General features: G+C 35.7%; 2 protein-coding genes across 2 annotated transcripts; both read left to right on the top strand.

The window, feature by feature from the left end:
- Positions 1 to 702: 702 nt before the first annotated feature.
- Positions 703 to 3,599, top strand: LOC107863310 (G-type lectin S-receptor-like serine/threonine-protein kinase LECRK1). Its single transcript, XM_016709179.2, has one exon. The coding sequence runs from the start codon at positions 795 to 797 to the stop codon at positions 3,171 to 3,173; it is 2,379 nt and encodes a 792-aa protein (XP_016564665.2). The 5' UTR covers positions 703 to 794; the 3' UTR covers positions 3,174 to 3,599.
- A 475-nt stretch (positions 3,600 to 4,074) lies between these two features.
- Positions 4,075 to 7,067, top strand: LOC107863311 (G-type lectin S-receptor-like serine/threonine-protein kinase LECRK3). Its single transcript, XM_016709181.2, has one exon. It carries the CDS (start codon positions 4,661 to 4,663, stop codon positions 6,983 to 6,985), a length of 2,325 nt encoding a protein of 774 aa, XP_016564667.2. The 5' UTR covers positions 4,075 to 4,660; the 3' UTR covers positions 6,986 to 7,067.
- Positions 7,068 to 23,559: the final 16,492 nt, after the last annotated feature.

Raw genomic sequence — 23,559 nt, 5'->3', positions numbered from 1 at the left:
ATTTATGAGAATTTAATTAGATTTGATAATTATTCCTTATTTAACTCAATTAATTTGAGTAAAATAAGGACAGTAAATCTTGTTATATATGTATTTGTATAACAACAATTTATTTAAATACAAAATATCATTTACTATTTTTCATAATTATAAAACCGTTGGTATAAAAGTTACAATTAAGATTCTATAATTGCTATTTCTGAAATTTTCACTACAGAAAAGTTATACATAATCATGTCACTTTTTCCTCTTTACTGTTTTTACCCTAGGTTTTAGAAAAAAAATAAATTATAAAACGTAATAAATTATTACGTTTTATAATTTTACATGATTTGATATAAAGGGGGTGATTGAATAATACATTGATCTTTTTTTTTTAAATTTTTATTACGTTTTACTAAAATGTAATTTTACAAAACTTTTTGTTTTATTGTACACTTTCATTACCAAATAGTCAATAAAAGAGTATAAAATATAATAATTTATTATGTTTAGTCTATTTTGGTAGCTTATTAAAGAGATGACTTATTTTGGTCAATTTATTTATATCATGATTTATTTTGGTTTCAAGTTCGATATCTACATATTATTTATTATAATTCGTGGTATATTTATCTCTTTTCTATTTGAAAAATATTAACAAGAAGTTGACTCAGCTGTTACCTAAGTCGTGTAAACGCCTTAATTATTACTACCATTTAAAATTGGAAACGTCCGGTGGTATATTGTTTCCGTAGACAAGATACAGCATTTAGCAAAGAGTATTTCCCACTCCATATTCCCATCCTTGAGCCATGGTTAACTTAACATTTACTTTCATGTTGTTGATGCTTCCAGTTGTATTTTCAGCTATTGAAGTTGGAGCTCAGCAGCAACCCTCCAACATAACATTAGGTTCTATTCTTTATCCGAACCGAAATCCAAGTTCTTGGCCATCTTCTTCAGGACTTTTTTTATTTGGTTTCTACCAAAAAGGGGATGGGTTTCAAGTTGGCATATGGCTGGGCGAGAAAACTGTCGTTTGGAGTGCTAACAGAGACGATCCTCCAGTTCATTCAGATGCATATATGGAGTTCACAAAGGAAGGGAAACTTATTCTATGGACAAAACAAAACATGAAAGTCATTGCAGAATCTCCACATCCAGTAACTTCAGCTTCCATGCTTGATTCTGGTAACTTTGTTCTCTATAACAAAACAAATGTTGTTTGGGAAAGTTCTGATTATCCAACAGACACCATCCTGATCGGCCAGCGTCTAACATCAGGCCACAATCTTGTTTCTAGTGTCAGTGAAGTTGATCATTCAAGTGGAAGATTTTATCTTAGTATGCAGGCTGATGGGAATCTAGTTGCCTACCCTACCAATTACCTAAATAGACCTGAGGCTTCCTATTGGGCTTTTATGCTACAAAGCCGAGGTGAATTTGGTGATGTTCGCTCAGTTTTCGTTGGTCTTACTCCAAGAGGCCAACTGTTTCGAAATGCTAGTAATGGTTTTCGTTTCCAAGTGAATACAATAGCGAATAGCTCTAATCAATCATCAACCAACAGGGCAGGGGTAATTTATCGTGCAACTCTTGATCCTGATGGGATTTTTAGGCTTTATACACACAGGTTTGACAACTCGAGCTTGGAAATCAATTGGTCAGCGCTGCAAAATCAATGCCAAGCCAGGGGGTTTTGTGGTGTAAACAGTTATTGTACTGCAAGAAATGGCAGCAGCATAGGCGATTGTTCTTGCTTCCCAGGATTTTTATATGTCAACCGTGCAATGAAATTCCAAGGTTGCTATCGGGGATTCGTGTATGAAGAGTCTTGTGGAAGCAGCAGAGACTCAACATTAGCCTACAATGTCACAGCGATTCAACACTTGAAACTTGGAGGATATCCATTTTCTCAGGTTTCAATGGTTGAGCAGGACTGTGGAAATTCTTGCCTGGAAGATTGTACTTGTTGGGCTGCTCTATACGTGAATGGAGTTTGCAGCAAATTTAAGCTTCCTTTAATTTATTCGACACTTGATCCAACTGACGAGTCCGCCAAGACCTTCATCAAACAGAGCTATAACATTTCCCAAATGGCAGGTCACTCTATTCCTTATCCTGGAAAAAGAGGGAATAGAAATAAAAGTCGGAAAGAGATAATCTTGATTCTATCCCTGGCTCTTGGTTCTGTAGCATTTCTGTTTACTGTTGTTGCAATTTGCAGTTATGCTTTCTACAGAAACAGCGCAGACCAATACCAAAAACTATTGGAAAATCCATATTTGGGGACAAACGAGGAGTTTACTCTTCGATCATTTTCTTTTAGCGAGCTTGAGAAAGCCACTGAACATTTCAAGTATGAGATAAGACATGGTTCGTTCGGAAACCTCTATAAAGGAATTCTGTCAGAAGGTAACAGAACAGTTGCTGTAAAACGACTCGAGAAAATCGGGGATGAAGGAGAGAGGGAGTTTAAAGCAGAAATGACCGCAATTGGGCAAGCTCGTCACAAAAACTTGGTTCATTTGCTTGGTTTTTGCTTGGAGGGTTCGGAAAAAATTCTTGTGTATGAGTACATGAGCAATGGATCACTTGCAGATATCCTATTTAGTTCTGAGATAAGGCCTTCTTGGGAGCTAAGGATGAAACTTGCACTGGATATATCAACGGGAATACTTTATCTGCACGAAAAATGTGAGACTTGCATAATTCACTGCAACATTAAGCCTCACAATATTCTAGTAGATGATTCGTGGACAGCTAAAATCTCTGATTTTGGGATTGCAAAATTTCTAGTGCCTGATCAAGTAGGGAACCAACTTCAAGTTAAGGCAACAAGAGGGTATTTGGCACCAGAGTTGCAGAATAGCGCCTTGATCTCTGATAAGGCAGATGTTTATAGCTATGGAGTGATGCTATTGGAGATCATATGTTGTAGAAGCAATATGGACGTCAACGTTTCAACTGAGGATGAAATCTATCTTCCTACTTGGGTTCACAAATGCTTTGTCGAGAATGATCTCAAAAAGCTAGTGGGAGATGAGGAAATAGATGTGAAGTCCTTGGAGAGGATGGTGAAGGTTGGATTGTTATGCATTCATGATAATCCTGATCTGCGCCCTTCTATGAGGAATGTAGTTCTCATGTTAGAAGGTACTATGGATATACCATTTTTGGCATTGTATTAATCTTTTAGAGGATAATGGCAGATGGAGTGACGGAAAAGTGGAGTAGTTGATGACAAAACTTGACAGGTCGAAAATGGCCTCTTCTAGCAATGCTACTATTTTTCGCACGGTATAAGAAGTGCATTCACTCTTTGTATTCTGTCACACACACAAAAAAAGGGTGTAATAGTTCCACTTCAAAATAGTCCCAAATAAGATCCTGCAAACGTTAGGTGTTTAATTGGAAAAAGGAGGACAAGTTTGAATCTATTTATGTATTCTGCGTTTTTTATACGTTGAGCATCAGGTCTTCTGTATCTTGCAACATTCTGGTGTATAATTAGGCATAAACGTTACAATGTAATAACATCTCAAGCATTTTATTTAGATGGACTAAACCAGTTAAGAACTTGGTGCTTTGTTGAGAAACATGTTCTACTTCTAGCCTCTTTTATCTTGGTATCGGTAAAAGATATTTGTACTTGGGTTATAAATTAGGAAACGAAAAAAAATGATAAGACATGAAAGAAAATATGAAAATGAAGAACTAGAGACAGTAATATTCCACTACTATGGACGGCAGAGAGTAGTTGAAGTGTCTTTCTTTGTAGTCCTTTTCAGCCCCAGTTTTCAAGTTTAGAATTCTTTGGCAAGATAGAAGTTTAAAAATAGAATTGATTGTCCTTTACTTCGGTGTTTGATAGACTTTTCTGGTGAATTGACTTAGGGATCATTTGACAGAGTGTATAAGAATAATGTAAAATATGATGTATTAGTAATGCTTGTATTTGTAGTTTTCTTATGCAATATTTAGTTTGATGTATTTAAAATAACATGAATTGTATAATTTTTTTTAAAAAATTACAAAAATACCTTCTATATATATATTGAAAAGGATGCGAAATTTTTTTTGAGGAATAATAGTGTTTTTAATCATGTTAATGCATGCATTAGATCCATTGCATTGCTAATATCATTAATTTTGAGGTATTAGTAATCTACACCTCAATACACAATAAAGAATGTATAACTAGTGCAAACAGTACTTATACATAGGGCAAGGTATTAGTAGTACACATCAAACTAATTTATGCATTAGCTTTCTAATACAATCTACCAAACGACCCCTTAATGATCAAAGCATTTAACACTTGTTTAGTTTCTCCTATTAAGAAGACCTAATAGACGACTTGACCAAGTAACGTTCCCATTAAGCATTTAACACTTGTTTAGTTTCTCCTATTAAGAAGACCTAATAGACGACTTGACCAAGTAACGTTCCCAGCTTCTTCATGGATATTTCTTGAGAAGATTTCAAGTCTTAAAAACAGCCTCTAACATAAAATACACCTTTATGATGGGTTCTTCTCTGGATATCATGTATAGCTTTAATGCATCGGACTGTCCTTTTTTATGTTCTGTTTGACTTAACTGCTTCTCTAGTTTTTCGCCTTCTTCATTCATGTTAAAGAGTTAAAACCTGTCCTGCTTGCTTCCCTATTAATATCATGGCTCTTTATTTCTTACTTGTGCTGTGCATCTTTGGATCCGCTAGAGCTCAATCAAAGCCCCCTAATACAATAGGATTAGGATCTTCTCTTCATCCAACTGGACAGGCTACAGCATGGTACTCAGCGTCAGGTCATTTTGCCTTTGGCTTTTATCCACAAGGAAGTGGTTACAAGGTGGGAATTTGGCTCGTTTGGGGCTCCATTAACACTGTTGTGTGGACCGTGTTTCGTGATGATCCAGAAATATCTGTTGATTCTACCTTGGAGTTCATTGATGGAATTTTAGTTTTGAAAGAAAGTAATAGTGCACATAAGACTGTTGCTGATTCATCAGAATCTGCTTTATATGCCAACTTGCTTGATAACGGGAACTTTGTGCTTTACAATCAAGATCATAAAATTATCTATGAGAGTTTCCATTTTCCCACTGATACAATTTTAGATGGCCAGAAATTACCAAGTGGGGGTAAATTGGTTTCTAGTTTCTCCTCCACAAATCACTCCTCAGGGCGATTTCGCCTCATGATGCAGGTTGACGGGAACCTTGTTGCATATCCCAGAAACTTGAATCAGCCAGTGGATGCCTATTGGGCTTCACAAATTTACTGTACTGGTTGCAGAAATCACCTGCTTCTTAACGGAACTGGCATCTTATTGCTGATCAATGACACTGATTCTTCAGTAATTCGACAGTTATACACACCACTTATGCAGAAGGAGAGAGCTATTTATCGGGCCACACTAGATTATGATGGGAACTTTCGACTCTATTCTCATGAATTTAACTCCAACGGTAATTCTGAAATGGTAGTGGAGTGGGAGGCGATTGATGATCTTTGTCTAGTGAAGGGTTTCTGTGGCCTCAATAGCTATTGTCTTAGAAGTGATCACAATGCACCCTCTTGTATGTGTCTACCAGGGTCATACTTGAGAGAGAATGATCCAAGCTTTGGTGATTGTCAAAGGAACTTCACTAGAGGAAGGTGCATTAATGGGAAAGAAGATACAAGTATCTACAAGATAGCTACTACAGCCAATTTGACCTGGGAGGATCCTCCTTACTTTGTTACATCATTTCTCGGAAAAGAAGATTGTGGTAAATCTTGTTTGGAGGACTGTGATTGTGATGCTTCTCTGTTTGACGAGATTGGTCAGTGTATGAAACACAAGCTGCCTTTGAGGTATGTCAAAGGTGCTCATGAAGGATTTCACACTGCTTTCTTCAAAGTCAGCAATCTAGCAGTGGAAAATCCAACAACAGACTCAGTGAAGCCACCATGGGTGGTGATCTTGGTTTTATCGATAAGTTTTATTATGTATTCAGGTACTGCTCTTGCATTTTCAGGATTTTATGTCTTCCAATTCCGGATAATAAAGTACAGGAAGCTACTGCAGACAGGGACCACAGGCTTAACGAAAGACTTCATACTCAGAACTTGCTCTTACAGGGAGCTAAAACGGGCAACTGATGGTTTCAAAGAGGAACTAGGAAAGGGTGCTTTTGGAGTAGTTTATAAAGGAAGCTTTGACAAAGGTAGAAACCTTGTGGCAGTGAAGAGGCTAGAGAAGGTAGTCGACGAAGGTGAAAGGGAGTTCAGAGCAGAAATGAGGGTCATAGGTAGAACTCGACACAGAAACTTGGTACGTTTGCTTGGTTATTGTGCTGAAGGCTCAAAAAGAGTTCTAGTTTATGAATATATGAGCAATGGTTGCATAGCAAATCTCTTGTTCCGAGCAGCTACTCGCCCAGATTGGAACCTAAGAGTAAATATTGCACTAGATGTCGCCAGGGGAATGCTTTACCTCCATGAAGAATGTGAAGCTCCAATTATCCACTGTGATATAAAGCCACAAAACATTTTACTCGATGAGTTCTTGACAGCTAAAATCTCGGATTTTGGGCTGGCCAAGCTCCTAATGCCTGATCAAACAAAAACGTTCACTGGTGTAAGAGGGACGAGAGGGTATTTGGCACCAGAATGGCAAACAAATTCCCCCATCTCTGTCAAGGTTGATGTCTACAGCTATGGCATTGTATTGCTAGAAATCATATGCTGCAGAAGAAACATTGAAGTCACTGTGACTAAAATCGAAGAAATCCAGCTTTCTAAATGGGCATATAGTTGCCTTGTAGAAAACGAAATAGACAAGCTTGTTGGAAGTGAAGAAGTAGACAAGAAGACCTTGGAGGGAATGATCTCTGTGGCGATCTGGTGCATTCAGGATGAACCAGCACTTCGTCCTCCCATGAAAAAAGTACTACAGATGTTACAAGGAATTATGGATATTCCAATTCCTCCATGTCCCAGTCCTAGCAGTTAATTTCGTGTAAAATCAGTAGTTGTAAGTGGTTTGGCTAATTGTTGCTTTCTTCAATAATATCGTCTATGGGAAATTTATGCAATAATGGCAAATGCGAATAGTTAGTTCAACATACATTAGTTCACATACATTAGTTCAGATTATGCTTGAATGAGAACTAGAAGAAAAAAGAACACTGTAAGGGTAAGGTTCTTGAATTTGAATTAGAGAAGGCATATGCCCAAGAATAAACTTAAATACGGAACACACAAGCGGTGAAAATGGAGATGTCTTATCTGGATGCTTTCAACTAATAGCTAGGGACTTTAGTTCCTTCTCTTCGTGGAAAGCTCACACAGGAGAGAAATGCGTTAGATTCCAGCTGGATTTTTACACGAAAACAAGCTGCCTATTGGGTACGGAATAAGTAGCTTTTGACATAATTTTGTTTACCCATAAAATGGTACAGTTGTATCTTTCTACATGGTTAAAGGACAAGTGAATTGATTTGACCAAATAATAAAATCTAAGCCAATAACTTACAACAACAGAAAAATACCCGGTGAATCCCCGTCTAGTGGGGTTTTGGGAGGGTAAAATGTACGCAGTCCATACCACTATCGGAGATGTAGAGAGGCTGTTTTCGATAGACCCCCGGCTCAAGACACAGAGACAGTAAATAAAATCGTAATAAAACATGTGACAAGATGAAATAACAACAATAGGCACCCACAAAGTAGTACGATACACTAACAAACCGCAAGCACCCACCTCCCCCAACCCACCTATCTAGAGACTTCAAAGCACACCTAATGGCTATGCCTCACCCACACTCACTAACCTTCTAACCTAATTCATGTTCTCCAAACTTTCCTATCTAGAGTCATGTCCTCATTAAGCTGTAACTGTTCCATGTCCTGTCTAATCATCTTCCTCCAGTAGTTCTTTGGTCTACCTTTATCTTGCCTGAAACTATCCAAAACTAACCTCTCACACCTCCGAACCGGGGCATCCGTGCCTCTACTCATCACTTGCCTAAACCATCTCAACCCCGCCTCCCGCATCTTGTCCTCAACCGAAGCCACTCCCACCTTCGCCCAAATAGTCTCATTTCTAATCCTATCTCTCTTAGTAAGTTCGCACATCTAACACAACATTCTCATTTCCACCACCTTCAACTTTTGGATATAAGAGTTATTAACTGGCCAATACTCTGCTCCATAAAATATGACCGGGCGAACCACCACTCTATAGAATTTACTTTTAAACTTGGGAGACACTTTCTTATCACATAGAACTGCCGAGGTAAGCCTCTATTTCATCCACCTCGCACCAATACGGTGCATGACATCCTCATCAATATCTTCATTAACCTAAGTCATAGATCCAAGTACTTAAAACTATCTCTTCTACAAACAACCTGTGAATTCAACTTTACTACCACCTCATCCTCCTGAGTCAACGTTGCTGAACTTGCATTCCAAGTACTTCATCTTAGTCCTACTCAACCTGAACCCTTTTGACTCCAGGGTTTGTCTCCAAACCTTTAATTTATCATTAACACCTCTCTGGGTCTCATCAATCAAAACTACATCAAGCAAATAATATACATCAAGGCACCTCCCCTTAAATATGTCGCGACACATCCATCACTAAGGCAAAAAGAAACAGACTAAGTGTTGATCCCTGATGCAACCCTGTCAAAATAGAAAAATGCTCTAAATCCCTTTCCACTGTCCTCACCTGAGTCTTCGCTCCATGGTACATGTCCTTAATTGCTCTGACGTACGCCATCGGAAGCCCTCTAGCCTCCAAGTATCTCCAAAGCACCTCCCTAAGCCAAATAACTTGTACAATGAAATCGAAAGCTAAAATTCTCTTCTTTCTCCTAAAATGGATGTCTAACCCTACCCATGACTTTTTAGGCCAGAGGCCAGCCTCCTTCGGGGGCTGGGCTACTGTTATGATCTGTTTTCAAAAAGTCAAAAACGTTTCATAACTTTGTGGCAAAAAAAGTCTATTTGATTTATTTGAAAAAATAATTTAGAGCCACCACTTAATTTTAGGAAAAATAAGAAACTATTTTGAAAGGTATTTTTTTTAAAAAAACCTTTAATAAAAATCAGAGAAGCTGTTAGAAACTTTCGAAAATTCATAGTGTTGTTCTCGATGTATTAAACTTGTTTGGCTAATTTTTTGAAAAAAGAAAGAGTTTATTTGAAAAAAATCATATAACTTGTTTTATAGAAGACTTATTTAAATGGACAGAATTGATTTAATACTCATACATTCGCATTACTCAAAAAGTAGAGGAATAATTGAAATACCAAGTCTCAAAATAATTTTAACTTTACAATTTTATTCGAGTTAGGATTTTGAGTTAAATAGTTAGTGCAAACTCGTAAACGTAGATTCAAAACTTTTCAAATAGCTATGAAAAAATATAGAAGGTTTGTAAGTTATTCTTGACAGATGATAAATCAACTGTTTAGAATAATCAAATGTGATAAAACTAAGATAGAAAATAATAATAATTTGAGAAAAACTTCAAAGGGATTCATCCAAGTTAATGAAAGGAACTAGAACTAATTACAAAGACATCATCAAATATGAACTACAAAGAAATAGAATAAAGAGAAATGAAGATTTCATAAATAACATACTTAAAATCATAATTATGAGATTCATAACAACAGTTTCATAATTACTTAAAATAGCAACTTATATTTTGTATTTGAACAAACTGTTACTACATAAATACATATACAAATCGTTTTACTGCCCCTTTTAACTCAAATCAATTGAGTTAAATACGACATAATTATCCATAAATTAAATGTGGAGATTTCTTTTCCATAAATACCTCTTAATTTACATAAATTACTCTATTTAAAACAGTAGATGTCTTTTTCATAAATTACTCTTATTTAAAGGATTCTTTTCAAATCAAACTCTTTTATTTTTCAATTTTGATTTCTTTTTGTTTTTTTCTTTTCACCTTTTTTCCTTTGTATCTTCTTTTTTCCATTCCTTTTTCGTTTTTTTTTCTATGTTATTTTTTTTTATTTTTCATTATTTTTTCTTATTCATATTTTCTTTCTTTTCTTATTTTCATTTTCTTTTTATTTTTTTCTATTTTTAATTTTTTTAATTCTTTCTTTTCACTTTTATTTTTACTTTTCTATTTCTCTTTTTTCCTTTTTTTCCTTTTTCACTTCTTTTTTTTTGGATTTTTTTCCTCATTTTTATCGTTTTATATTTTGTTTTTTCATTTTTTTCTCCTTTTTTTACTCTTCCATCTCTAACTTTTATTATTCTTTCTGTTTTTTTTAAATTATTTTTTTGAATTTTTTTATTTTCCATTTTCTTTTGGATTCTATTTTATATTTTCTTTGAATTTTCAAAAAATATGGCTACGTCGAGCACAAGTTATGAATGATAATGAAAAGACCACAATTATTTATTGTATTTATATTTGCATCATTATTTATATTTTATATTCGTTGATACAATTGTACTTATATTTTATAGTTTGCACTTGTATTTGTATTTATTAGTTTGCAATTGTATTTGTATTTTATAGTTCACACTTATATTTGTATTTTATAGTTTCCACTATCATTTGTATTTTATATAATTCGTACTTGTATTTAAAAGGATTGTTGTATATTTGTATTTTATTGTTGATTGCATATTGCATTTTTATTTTTTCATCGATACACTTATATTCTTAACAAATTATTTTGTATTTGTATTAAAAATCAAGAAGGAATATGTTCAAAAAAAAAAATCAATTCATGTAGTGTTTGTGGGTTTAAGGACCACAATAGGCGTTTTTGTAGGAAATATCATAAATGATACATTTTAAAATATTTATTGTGATGTGATTAATTCTTCAATGACAATTATGTTTCATATATTAAAATACGTTATAGTTATAGTTTCAGTATTAAAATACGTTACAGTTACGCTTTCACATATACATATTAAAAAATATACAAAATATATAGTAATACAGATCTGCATATGTATTTACAGTACAAAAAATACATATATATCTATATATATATTTACAAAAATACATATCTGATCCATATGTGTGTGTGTGTATATATATATGACACAAATCTCTATAACAAAAAAGACAACTATATACATATACATATACATATACATATAAACAATCAAAAAAATACATAATACATATCTTAAACAGTAAAAAATATAGATAAATATATTTGTTACCCTCTATAATGACATAGAATAGTTCAAAGAAAAATTCAATATAGTACAAAAATACATATGAATTTGCATTTGTGTATACAAAATATAAATACACGCACATGCCCCCCTCAAAAAATTATATTCAGAAGAGTTTTAACACTAGGACTTACAATTTTGCTTGATTTTTTGATTTTTTTCTCGGATCTTTGTATTTTTGGTGGTTTTGGAGATAAAGGTTTCTTCAGTTCTTTTTGTTTCACTATTTCGGTCATCTTCTCTGAATCATTACGATGTTTCGACTTCACCTCTTCGACACTCGCTGATTTCTTTAATTATTCTACCATTAGAGCAAACCTCCACAATCATACAATAAAAAATCATCAAAACCAAAAAAAAAATCGCAAGAACAAAGATGAACAAAAAAAAATATATAGAATTTGGGGAAGAGATAACATACAATAGCTGTAAAATTAATAGTTAACTTATTTTGTGGAGCACAATTTTTATCTATTAAGGTGAAAAACATGAGAAAAAGAAAAGAAATTGAAATAAAATATGAAGAATAAGTGTTATTTGAAAAAATAAAATAAAAAGATACAGTAAAATAGGAAAGAAAATAAGTGTTAGAGTGAAAATAGGAGAAGTTACTCCTTGATAGCTATAAACAAGCATGTATTCAGTGGTCCCTCAAACAAATATTATTTTTTCTATAAAATGTAATTTTATGAAAGTGTTGCTATTTATCATAATTATAGTCTTAAGTTTGTCAATTTTTTTTATTTTCCTAAAGAGAAAGTTAAGATTTTGGCCTCCTTTTTGGTCCGTCCGAAATCTGTCCAGATTTGGACTCCAAATTATGGACTTATTTCAGCCCATTACTGCAATGTATACTCTTGTATACAACTTGTGATATTCTTATATATCATCATGTATATAGTTGTATATTTTCATGTATGATTGTATATGAGGCATATATTTGTCTTCCACGTATATATTTTCACATTTTTCATCATTTTCTGCAGTATATCACCTGTATACTCGTGTATACCAGTCCCATTTCTGTATATTAATCCCTTTATTGAACCTGGGTTGATGCCTTTGACTCGATGATGATATAGGCCTATTTGGCCCACTAAAAAATACAGGGGATGAGGAGTCCGGTTGGACTCACGCAAGAGAGTTCATACATAAGAAGAAAGTGCAAATAATTGGCAAAATATAGGAGGAAATTAAAATCACTTCAATAAAAATCCATATTTGATAATTCACATTCATATTTATTCGATCACCTCCAAAGGAGGAAGACCTATGTGTTAGAAATAATAAACATTATTATTAAAAAGAATCCAATATTCAAATAACCTTCCATTGTTAACAACTATCTCAAACGAAAACAAAGCTATCATGTTACTAAAAGTGCATATCAACGCGTTATCAACTGTTTTCAACATAGAACATGAAATGCTGAAACGTCGACATGAATAGAATGTTAAATGTTTGGTCCAACGATTGTATCTTTTTCCTTCAGGACATCATAGTTACATATGTAATACCCCATATTTCTCTTGGTTTTAGGACTGCTTACGACTCATTCTTTAAAGTCGTAAAGACTTACGAGTTGTATGTGGTAGTTGTATCCAAGACAGTGTGTTTGAGTTGACATTCTATTCGAGGTATGACTTAACCCCTGTGAATCGTATAGAGGGGTAAGAGTCATATGATCCCAAGTCATAAGGACATCAGTGTAGACTCCTTAAGGTTCTGTCTAAGATACAAGTCATGGATACTAGTCGTATGCTAAGGTACGAGTCGTAAGATGTGACCCCTACCCTGACCAGTAGACAATCCAAGAATCAAGCCTCATATTTTGATAGCTTTAAAATATACTTGGACATATATTAAGTCCAAAAATAGCTCCTAGCTCATGAACAAGTCAAAACCTCCCTTAGCGATTAAATTCTTGGGATGTACATAACTATAGTCATCTTCAAATAATCATAAATTTTGTTTTACTATGAATTTTTGATCTTAATACCCATCAACATATAGGTATTTGAATTATCTTTCCAACAATACCAATTTTACCTTAATTCGACATCAAAGTGAAAAGTTATGGCCAAAATACTGAAGCACTGTCAAGCTGTGTCACACACTGTCCAGCATACGTGTTGCCAAGTCTAACTCATACCCAGACCATACGAGTCGTATGGTAGACCCCTAAGGACTACCAAGAATTATCTGTAAAATTTAATTGAAGGGCTTTTTAGTTTTTTACCCTCTTATAACTCCCATGCCACGATATTTAATCCCCAAGGGGCATTACTTTGACTCTATTTCCATCGATTTAAAAAACATAAACTCCTTATCCACTCTCAATAATAAGATTAGGGTTTTCTCTCAAGATCATCTACCAAGAACAAGATTCAAGTCCTTTCTCAAGAAACTAAGAAATTCAAGCTTCAAGTTCAAGAAAACCTCACGGAATCGTCCAGAATTCATCTAGTGAGGTATGTGTGATGTTCATCCATGGTTTTGTTTCACCATGGAGTCCAAGAACCCATTTTTATGTTTTTAAATTATGAATTATGCATGGTTATGATGAATTATCTCCATGAAAATCTTTCAAATTTTGATTATAAATTATGTTTACAAGTGTTTTCGATGGGATGAGCCCTTTACACGTTTGAATGATGAAATTTCCTTGTGAAATCCCTAATTCATGTTTTTTGTATTGTAATTATGTTTCAATCACATGCTTTACTATTCCCATGCTTAAATTCATAACTTTCATGTGTTTGATGAAATGTCTAAATGTTGGGCTTTGAGAAATGATCATTTATTATAGGTTTTAAAGTTTCACATGTCCTTATTGTGATTTTCATTCGAGGGTTATGAACACCTATTATTTAGCTGTTTATATAGTTTCAGTATCTTTAGAATGATTTCAGATAAACTATGAGCATTATCATTCAATCAAGTTAATCATGATCAGTTGTTTGTTTAGTTAAGAATAGTTCAATCCCATAATTAGTGTCAGTTTAGTTGGAAGTAGGATTTAGCATTGAGCAAACCTAGGAATGGGGCCTCATCTGCCAGTAGAGAGTGTGACCTTTAGTAGCAGTTCCTTAGTTCTAGAACTACGTAGCCAACATAGGTTAGATATACCAACCTACCAGTTGAGGGTTGACAAAGTATTTGCCTGCCAGTTGAGGGTAACACATATCTCATTAGAGCACCTTCCAGTTGAGGGTAAATCTTTAGTGGATCCACACGGCCATTGTTAGTACCCGTGGCATGGTACTGATATTCTTCCAACCGGGATTACATGTTGGACCTATGTTGGATCCCAATTAGCTCATATTGGGGCATGTCGGTTACATGATACCTCCCACAGTCTCAGTTCAGTAATTAGTATAGAATTCAGTTCAGGTTTTTTTGACCATAGTATACAGACTTACAGTTATTCAGTTATCAGATTTTAATATTTTATTTTACAAATTATTTCAGAAATAATATATGCTTGTTCTTGTATTCTCAGTATTTTAGTTTTCAGGCATGTACACTCAGTTATCTCATGCTATTCAGCCAGTTATTACTTCATGCATAATTAACCCTTGCACTACAGCCTAACCTCATCTCATATACCAGTACATTTCAAGTAATGACCACATACTTTCTTCACGCTATGATGTCTTATATCATCGGTTTTGATGCATAATTTCCTGACTATACTTAGATAGTTTAGCATTGCAAAAGTAGCAATAGTGGTGCATCCTCATCTTTTGAGGACATATTTATCTTTTATTCAGTTATTTCAGTATTTCTCTATTTTCGTCAATGTTGGAGTTAGTTGGGGGTTTGTCCCATTAACTCCATAGTCAGTCAGTTAGAGGCTTTTCAGACATTCAGACAGTTAGTTGGTTTATCAATTTTGTCAGTCAGATTTCAGTATTTTCACAGATGTTTTCATACTTACAGATTTAGTTGTACATTTCTATATTTAAAACCTTATGGTAATATCAGTTTTTTTTCCGTACATATATTTTATTATCAGTTTTACTCAGTTCTTACAGCAGGTACTAGGTTATGGGTCAGCTTATGGTCACTTATGATCGTAAGCACTGTTGTCATGACTAGGGGGTAGCCTCGAGTCATGACAAAACTTGGTCTCAGAGCCTAAGGTTTTACAGTGTCCTAGGGAGCCTGAAATCCACATTGAGTAGAGTCTTGTGCATGTATGTGAAGTGCACCACACTGATAGACAAGAGGATACAAGACGTTTTAGGAAAAGTTTCCCTTCTTTCAGTATTTATGTTGTGTGAGTGAGCATGAGCTTTATTTAAACTCTCTTTCTAATCCATCCTTTATTCCTTTACAAAAAATTCCTCCCAAAAATAATAACAAAAAAGAAATAGAAATCAGCCTGCACCTCCGCCTGTTTAGGAAGATTCCTTAACCGAGCATGTATCCCACGTTGAGTTTAGAGCATGCCTTCACTACCTTAGCTTACTTAGTAGAAGATCAAAATAATCAGCCGGCTGTAGCCCCAGCCAATCCTATCTCTAACACAACTGCAGCTAGGTTTTGGGACTTTACCCGAATGAACCTTCCTTTGTTTTTGGGATTCAAGTCTGAGGAGGATCCGTAAGAATTTTTTGATATGGTTCAGAAATTTACTGATATTAGGGGGTCCATGTCGAGTGAGAGTATGAATTTAGCTACTTACCAGTTACAGGATATGTTGTATAAGCAGTGGAAGGAGGATAGGGGTACTGAGGTAGGGCCTGAGAGTGGAAGGAGTTTGCTACAACCTTTTTAGATAGGTTCTTTCCATTAGAGTTGAGGGAAGATGAGGTGCTAAAGTTTATCAATTTGAAGCAAGGTAATATGACTCTGAAGGAATACTTGCTTAAGTTTACTAAGTTGGTAAGATATGCTCCTTCGATGGTGGATGATACTAGGTCTAGAATGAGTTTATTTCTTGTGTAGCTGATAGTATGGTCAAGGAGTGTAGGACCGCTATATTAATTAAGGAGATGGACGTATCTAGGTTTATGGTTCATGCTCAACATATTGAGGAGTAGAAGATTAAGGAGAAAGAGAGAGAATGAGCTAAAAGAGATAGCTTTAATTTTTCTCAGCCTACGTTAGAGGGTGGTAACCATTCTCAGTTCCATCAAAACATTTCATCCCAAACTCCATCTTCAGCTAGTGCACCAATGCCAAAGTTCAAAATTGATAGTCGGGATAGGGATCCAGGCTCTAAGTCCCAAGGTAGTGTGAACAGTGGTCGTACTAATGCACTTTCCCATAAATGTGGTAGGAATCATCAGGGTGTATGTGTAGAGCCAGCAGTGACGTGTGTTTTAGGTTTGGCAAGATAGGACACAGAGTCAGGGATTGCCCAAAGAGTGGTCAGTAGGGTCAGTCCAATCGTTCTCCAGTTCCAGCCAGTTGCCTGACTCAGCAGGGTGCCGCTTCTAGTACAACCAGCGGACAACGCCAGAATAGGCTGTATGCACTTCAGTCCCAATAAGATTAGTAAATTTCTCCTGATGTGGTTACGGGTACGTTACAGGTCTTTTATATTCATGTTTATTCTATGTTAGATCCCGAAGATTTTTTTCTTTCGTAACCCCCTATCTAGCAGTCAATTTTGGTGTCAACCTTGACTCTTCAGCAGAACCCTTCTCAGTGTCTACTCTAGTAGGTGTTTCCATTGTAGCCATGCAGGTATACAGGAACTTTCCGGTCATAATATCCCAGAAAGTCACTTTAGTAGATCTTGTAGAGTTAGAGATGATTAATTTTAATGTTATTCATGGCATGAATTGGCTCCACTCATGCTATGCTTCAGTTGACTACAGAAATAGAGTCGTTCAATTTTAGTTTCCTAATGAATCAAATATTAAATAGAGGGGTAGTACTTTAGTGCTTAGGGGGGAAATTGTGTCATATCTTAAGGCAAGAAAAATGATTTCTAAGGGTTGTGTTTACCATCTTGTTCGAGTCAAAGACTTTAGTTCTAAAACCCCAGTCTCTAGTCAGTTCCTGTAACGCCCCGAATCTGGTACCCGAAATGTTACACGATGCTCATGACCTCGAAGGACCACAAGCTAACCCATGACTGATATCTATACTTGTATACTGCATAATATACTGAATAATGCGTAAACATAAACTGAAAGGCCATAAGGTTCACATAACTGAAGTAAAACATAACATCTAAATGGGGTATGAAATACCCAAAACAACTAAAATAACTGTCTGAACATAATAGTCTGGAAAGCCTCTGATTGACTGAACTGTCTGAGTAAGGAGTTGATGGGACATATCCCCAACTAACTCTAACTAATACACTAATTAATGAGATTATAGAGAAATAATCATGTCCTCTGGAGCTCGTGTCTCTAAGCCTATGGTATAAGACACCTAGCGCAAATGCATCAGTACTTTGAATTTACTGGTATACATGTGAGGTGGCTGAATGCATGGGGTTCATATGCATAAACAATACTGACTAACTAACTAATATGAACATGAGAATACATGCATGCATACATAGTAACTATATCTGAAATCATAATAACATAAGTATGCTGATGACTAACATGAATAATGACTGAATTTTGATAACTGATTACATGAGTGACTTTATCTGACAGTCCTAAATCTGATAGAACTAGCTGATTTTCGTACTGTATCTGATTTGACTGTATCTGACAGTCCTAAATTTTGAAGAACTATCTGAGTTCTTTTACTGAGACTGATACTGAGACTGTGGAAGGTAGTCATCTAACCAATATGCCCCAAATGACGCATTATAACTGAATTGGGGTCTAATCTGTGCCCTGATTGGAAGGTGTTAATACTGCGCCACTGGTAAGGACAATATGTGAGTGACCCTAATATAACAGGTAACTCTAATAAGAATGGTGGGAACCCTCATATATCAGGTTAATCCACCTCATCTACCCTCATATCATAGGCTATGATGTCTCAACCTATGCTGGCTATATAGTTCTAGAATGCAAGGATTGCTTCTAAGAATCACACCCTCATATAACAGGTGAGTTCCCACCCTTGGGTTCACTCGGTGTTAATTTCCACTTCCATCTGAATAGAAACTGAACATGATTTACTGAACTGAACATGGACTGAGTTACTGACTTCCGTTGACTGACAGAATACTACTAACATTTGACAACTGACTGACTTCATGAGATCATAGAGATTTATTGAGTCATAAGATTGTCTGAAGACTAAGGATCATAGCTTGACTGAGAGTATCGTGGAAACATGACATGACTCTAGGTACACAACTAATATTTCGGGTACAAGTACCTCCAGGACTCAATAGACGGAAACTGACAAAGCATGACCTACTTGAAAACCCTATTTTGTTCTTCAAGATTAATGTTAGAAAGAAAACCTTAATTTTGTTATTTTAGAAGAATAAAGAATTTTTGATCTTTGGTCGGATATAATTGGGTATATAAACGGGTGGTAAAATACCAAAAATACCCCTTAAAAATGACTTAAAATAACTGAACGGGACCTACGACGGCTCGTGCGATGGTCCATCACTGGCTCGATGATCCATAGTTCCGACCATCGCATGTGGACCTGAATAGGGTCTCACTGCCTTGGCTGGGATGGTCCGTCGCAAGTTCGACGGTCCGTCAACCTACCCATCGCACCTTATCTAGAAGGTGGCCTCACTGTTTTCCTTGTGACGACCTGAGCGACGGTTCATCGCTAGTCCGACGATCCGTCGCTACTAGGCAGAAGGTAGTTACACTACCTCGCTACGATGGTCGTGGCCGATGGTCCATCGCTAGTCCGACAGTCTGTCGGACTCATGGTCGCACCTGGGCAGTTTTACTGCCTTCTGTATTTAGCCAAAACTTTCTCCTTCGATGTTGGATTTTGATGAAATTGGTATCGTTGAAAAGCTAATTCAATTTCCCACATGACAAAAAGTGAAAATCTTAAAAATAACACATGTACACAAGTGGATTCATATTTCAAAGTAAGTTTCTAACATTTTTGGGATGATTTCAAGCTAGGAAAAAGTATGGGGTATTACAGTTCTAGTAGTACGGGAATTTTAAGATGTGTTCCTTGAAGATCATCTCGGAGTTCCTCTCAAAAGGGTAATTGACTTTTGAATAGATCTTATTCCAGATACCTAGCCTATCTCTATTCCACCCTACAGAATGGCTCCAATTGGGCTAAATGATTTAAAGGAATAGTTAAAAGATCTCTTAGATAAGGGATTCACCAGGCCCAGTGTTTCCCCATGAGGAACTCTAATTCTTTTCGTGTGTAAGAAAGACGGTTCTTTTAAAATATGTATCGATTACCGTTATTGAATAAAATCACCATCAAGAATAAGTATCCACTCTGTAGGATTGACGACTTGTTCGACTAACTTCAGGGTGTCAGTTATTTCTCTAAGATAGACTTCAGATTCGGCTATCATCAACTCAAAGTCAGAGAATGTGATATTCCAAAACCAACTTTTAGAACTCGGTATGGTCACTTCGAATTTCTAGTTATGTCTTTTGGACTAACAAATGCCCCAATAGCTTTCATAGACTTGATAAACAAAGTGTTTAAGCAGTACTTGTACATGTTTGTCATTGTTTTCATTGATGATATTGTTGTCTATTCTCGTAGTGAAAACGATCATGCAGACCATCTCAAAATTGTATTATAGACTTTTAGAATCCATCGGCTATTCCCCAAATTAAGTGCGAGTTTTGGCTAAGATCAGTAACTTTACTTAGACATATTATTTCTGGTGATGGCATTAGAGTTGACCCTCAAAAGACCAAAATAGTGAGAAACTGGCCCAGACCCATCTCTCCATCAAATATCATGAGTTTCTTGTGTTTGGCTGGCTATTACAGGTGATTTTTTAAACGTTTCTCATCTATTGCATCCCCCATATCTCGATTGACTCAGAAGAAAGTAAATTTTCAATGGTCAGTGATACACCTAAATTATACCTCTTTTATGAGAGTAAGCGGTCGATGTCAAATATAGAACCCAACTGGGTTGGGTATCGAATCTCACAGGGAATACCATGTTCACTAAGTATTGTGACTGTTATTAGACTGTTGATCTAAGGTTCCAAAATAAAGGGGGTTTTGAAATGTTAACAGTGCTCTTTCATATTTGTGTCACACAAAGGTCCAGCTACTGAGAGTTAATGTAGATGTAATTTCAATGAGGATGAATTAACTAGAGTTATGTTCACCAAGATATTTAGACAATTAGGGTTGTGAGTTTGTGTTTGAATTCTAACTTATGTATTCAATTGCAAGAATTATTGAATTCTAATGATTACCCACGTGTTTCTCAACCTAATGAGTATTTCACCCTTTACTTCTCTCGAACTTAAAGGATTCATGCATTATTTAATAACTCTCTCACGAGGGTTGATCCTGTTAAAGCATCAACCCGTTAACCCAAAGGGTACACTTATGGACTTTATGTGAATCACTTCTTTTTCCAACATCCACTTTCTTGTTAGACAAGTGGAGTTCATGGGCTTACTTCTCAAGTTTGCAACCAAGAGATGTCATTATAATGAAGAAATATTCATGGAATTTCGATATATGTTAGAAATCAAACCAATTCACAACCCCAAAATAGTTCTCTATATCAAGGCTCCCATAACCCTAGTTATGGGAGTTTAGCTACTCATCTCCATATAAGAAATCAAAGATATATTGATGTTTATAAATAGCATCAAGAGGGCACTTACAAAAATCACAATATCGTTCTTCTCAATCTTCAATGGAAAATATAAAAACTAATAATCAGATCTCAATCTCTAGATTCAAATCTCAATGAAAAGTGTTACACAGCTCTCAATAGAAGATAAAGTATGAAACTAATGATGAAAGATATGGAATAAACCCTAATACTTGGTATTTAAATGATTATAGAATTGGGATTTAAAAATTCAAACTCAAATTTCTGCTTTATGGTCGATGGATTAAGCGACGGTTCATCGCAGGTCTGACGATCCATAGACTGCACCATCGCTGGGTTTCCAGTGACTCCATTCTCTGCTTTTGGGCGACGTTTAGATCGACGGTTCGTCGCAAGGTCGATGGCCCATCACCTAAACCATCACAAGATTTCTAATAATTGTGCATTCTATATCTCGGTGACGGTTCAGACTGACAGTTCATCGCATAGCGACAGTCCATCGCCTGTTCTATCGCGAGATGTCTAAAGTCTTTGCCTTCTGCTTTTGATCGATGGTTTAGACTGATGGTTCGTCGCAAGATTGATGGTCCGTCGCATAAACCGTTGCTGCTTATTTTCCTTTCTTTTGCTCAGATTGACCATGTTATTCTTCATTCTCAGTTCTTATCCTGAAAACACTAAAATACCATGTTAAATACAACACTGGTTGTTTGAAAACACACAATTATCCTAAGAAAAAGGCCTAAAATATTCCGTCAAAAGGCAAAACATGAACACCCTCAACTTAAGGCAATTGTTTATCCTCAAGCAACTCAACACCAGGATATATATATGAACAACATTATGATTGGAATTTTATCGTGAAACCAATACAATCATAATATCATTCAACTACCCATTTGTTTATACTGTCTCAATACATATAGATCTACGCAGCTGCAGATACAACACCCCAAAGAAATAAATAAAATATATATAAATTAACATGCCCTCATAGCCCAAGAATCCACCTCAGATCACACAGTTAAATCATGGATGAAACTAAGCTTATCACCCTCAGAAAAGAAGTTACCAACACAGTATACACCTATAAACTTGCCCTTATCATCTAATGTTCTCTCATGATTAACTCGCCAAGATTAAGTAGGACTTACTAAGGGTTGTAATAAGGGTTTAGGCTTGGTGAGGGTTGTTCATTTGGATAAGTGACTTAAAGAACAAGACTTCACTCTTTTACCCTTTTTAATAGCTACTTACCAGAACTAAAGACCCTTTCATTCATTTGCAGCTATTCATCGGCGCCCTTGTCATAACCCATATATATATATATATATATATTTATAAGAAGATAACACATCATCAGCCACCTTCAACTTATGCTGATGCAGAAAGTTAAGGTGCACAATATCTATTTAGATTGCTAACTAGACCAGGGCCGGATGCTACCCCTCAAATCAATTTCAACTCAACCTCCTAGGCAGCCAACAAGTCAGCAGTAGCCACCCTCAACTTAGGCGTTTTGCCTAAGTTAAAGTACACAATGTCCATAATTGGACCAGGGCCAAAGTTAAGTGCTTAACACCTTCTAGAGAGTGAATCAAACTTATTTGGATAGAAAAACACTAATACAGCTCAACAGGGTTGACAACAGAAATACAATATTTTTGGTGGGTCAATCATTTAGGTAAGTGGACTAACAACACAAGGAGGCCTACTATCCTTTCTTATTAGGTCAAAACACATGACAACGTCTAATGAAACGGGAAAGTTTTAGGTGTAACACTTATGTTATAACTACCCAAACACTCATCCACACAAGCACTGAGTTAGTTTCTATCCTACTAATTCTTGGGATCCAGATCACATAGCTATGCATTGCTTTATTACTAACTTCTAATGCCATTATTAGAGTCACACATGGTTGTAGAACACTTTACCACATGGTAAGAGGAATTAATTATACAAAAATGAAAAACACAATTTTCACAATCAGTTGTCATCCATATATATATATACAACAAGGTGCTAACAAGAATGGAACTTTTATTTCATGCAACAACATTACCAACAGAACATGTCTTGAGGAAAAAAATTTCAACCCTACAGTTAATCCTAGACATGAAATGAAAATGCAACAACTTAATAACAACCTAGACATGTCGATTCTCCTAGATAGCACTTGGGAGGAAAAGAATATTGGCAACATAACCCCATGGTATAAGCAAATCCTACCCCCACAAAAAATAATGCTTTGTCCTCATTGCATACAATTTTAGTACAAGGGAATGTAAATACTTGCTGTGCCTCTTATTTATCTGAGGTATCGATGAAGTGTGGCGAGGCTCCAGGATCCTCACTGGGTGCAATTTTGGCCCCTATGGTTGTAGGGGCACTTAAAATCTCTCCCTCCAGAATTGGAGGTATCACCTATCTAACAGTGTTTGAAATTTCCCCCCTGAATGGGGTAGAGCTTGTGAAAACATCTACAGCTTCATCCTGCATTCTTTTATTCCTCTTCTTCTCTGATTTCTTTGACTTTTTTATCGCCTTCTATATCTGTTATTCTTCCAGTTCTTCTGGTGTCATGGCTGCATATTTTCTTTTCTTCTTCGCTCTCTTTGCTATTCTCTTATCTTTTTTCATCT

The sequence above is a fragment of the Capsicum annuum genome, chromosome 3 (assembly GCF_002878395.1).
Source record: "Capsicum annuum cultivar UCD-10X-F1 chromosome 3, UCD10Xv1.1, whole genome shotgun sequence".
NCBI lineage: Eukaryota > Viridiplantae > Streptophyta > Magnoliopsida > Solanales > Solanaceae > Capsicum > Capsicum annuum.
This window is presented reverse-complemented; position numbering and strand designations above follow the sequence as displayed.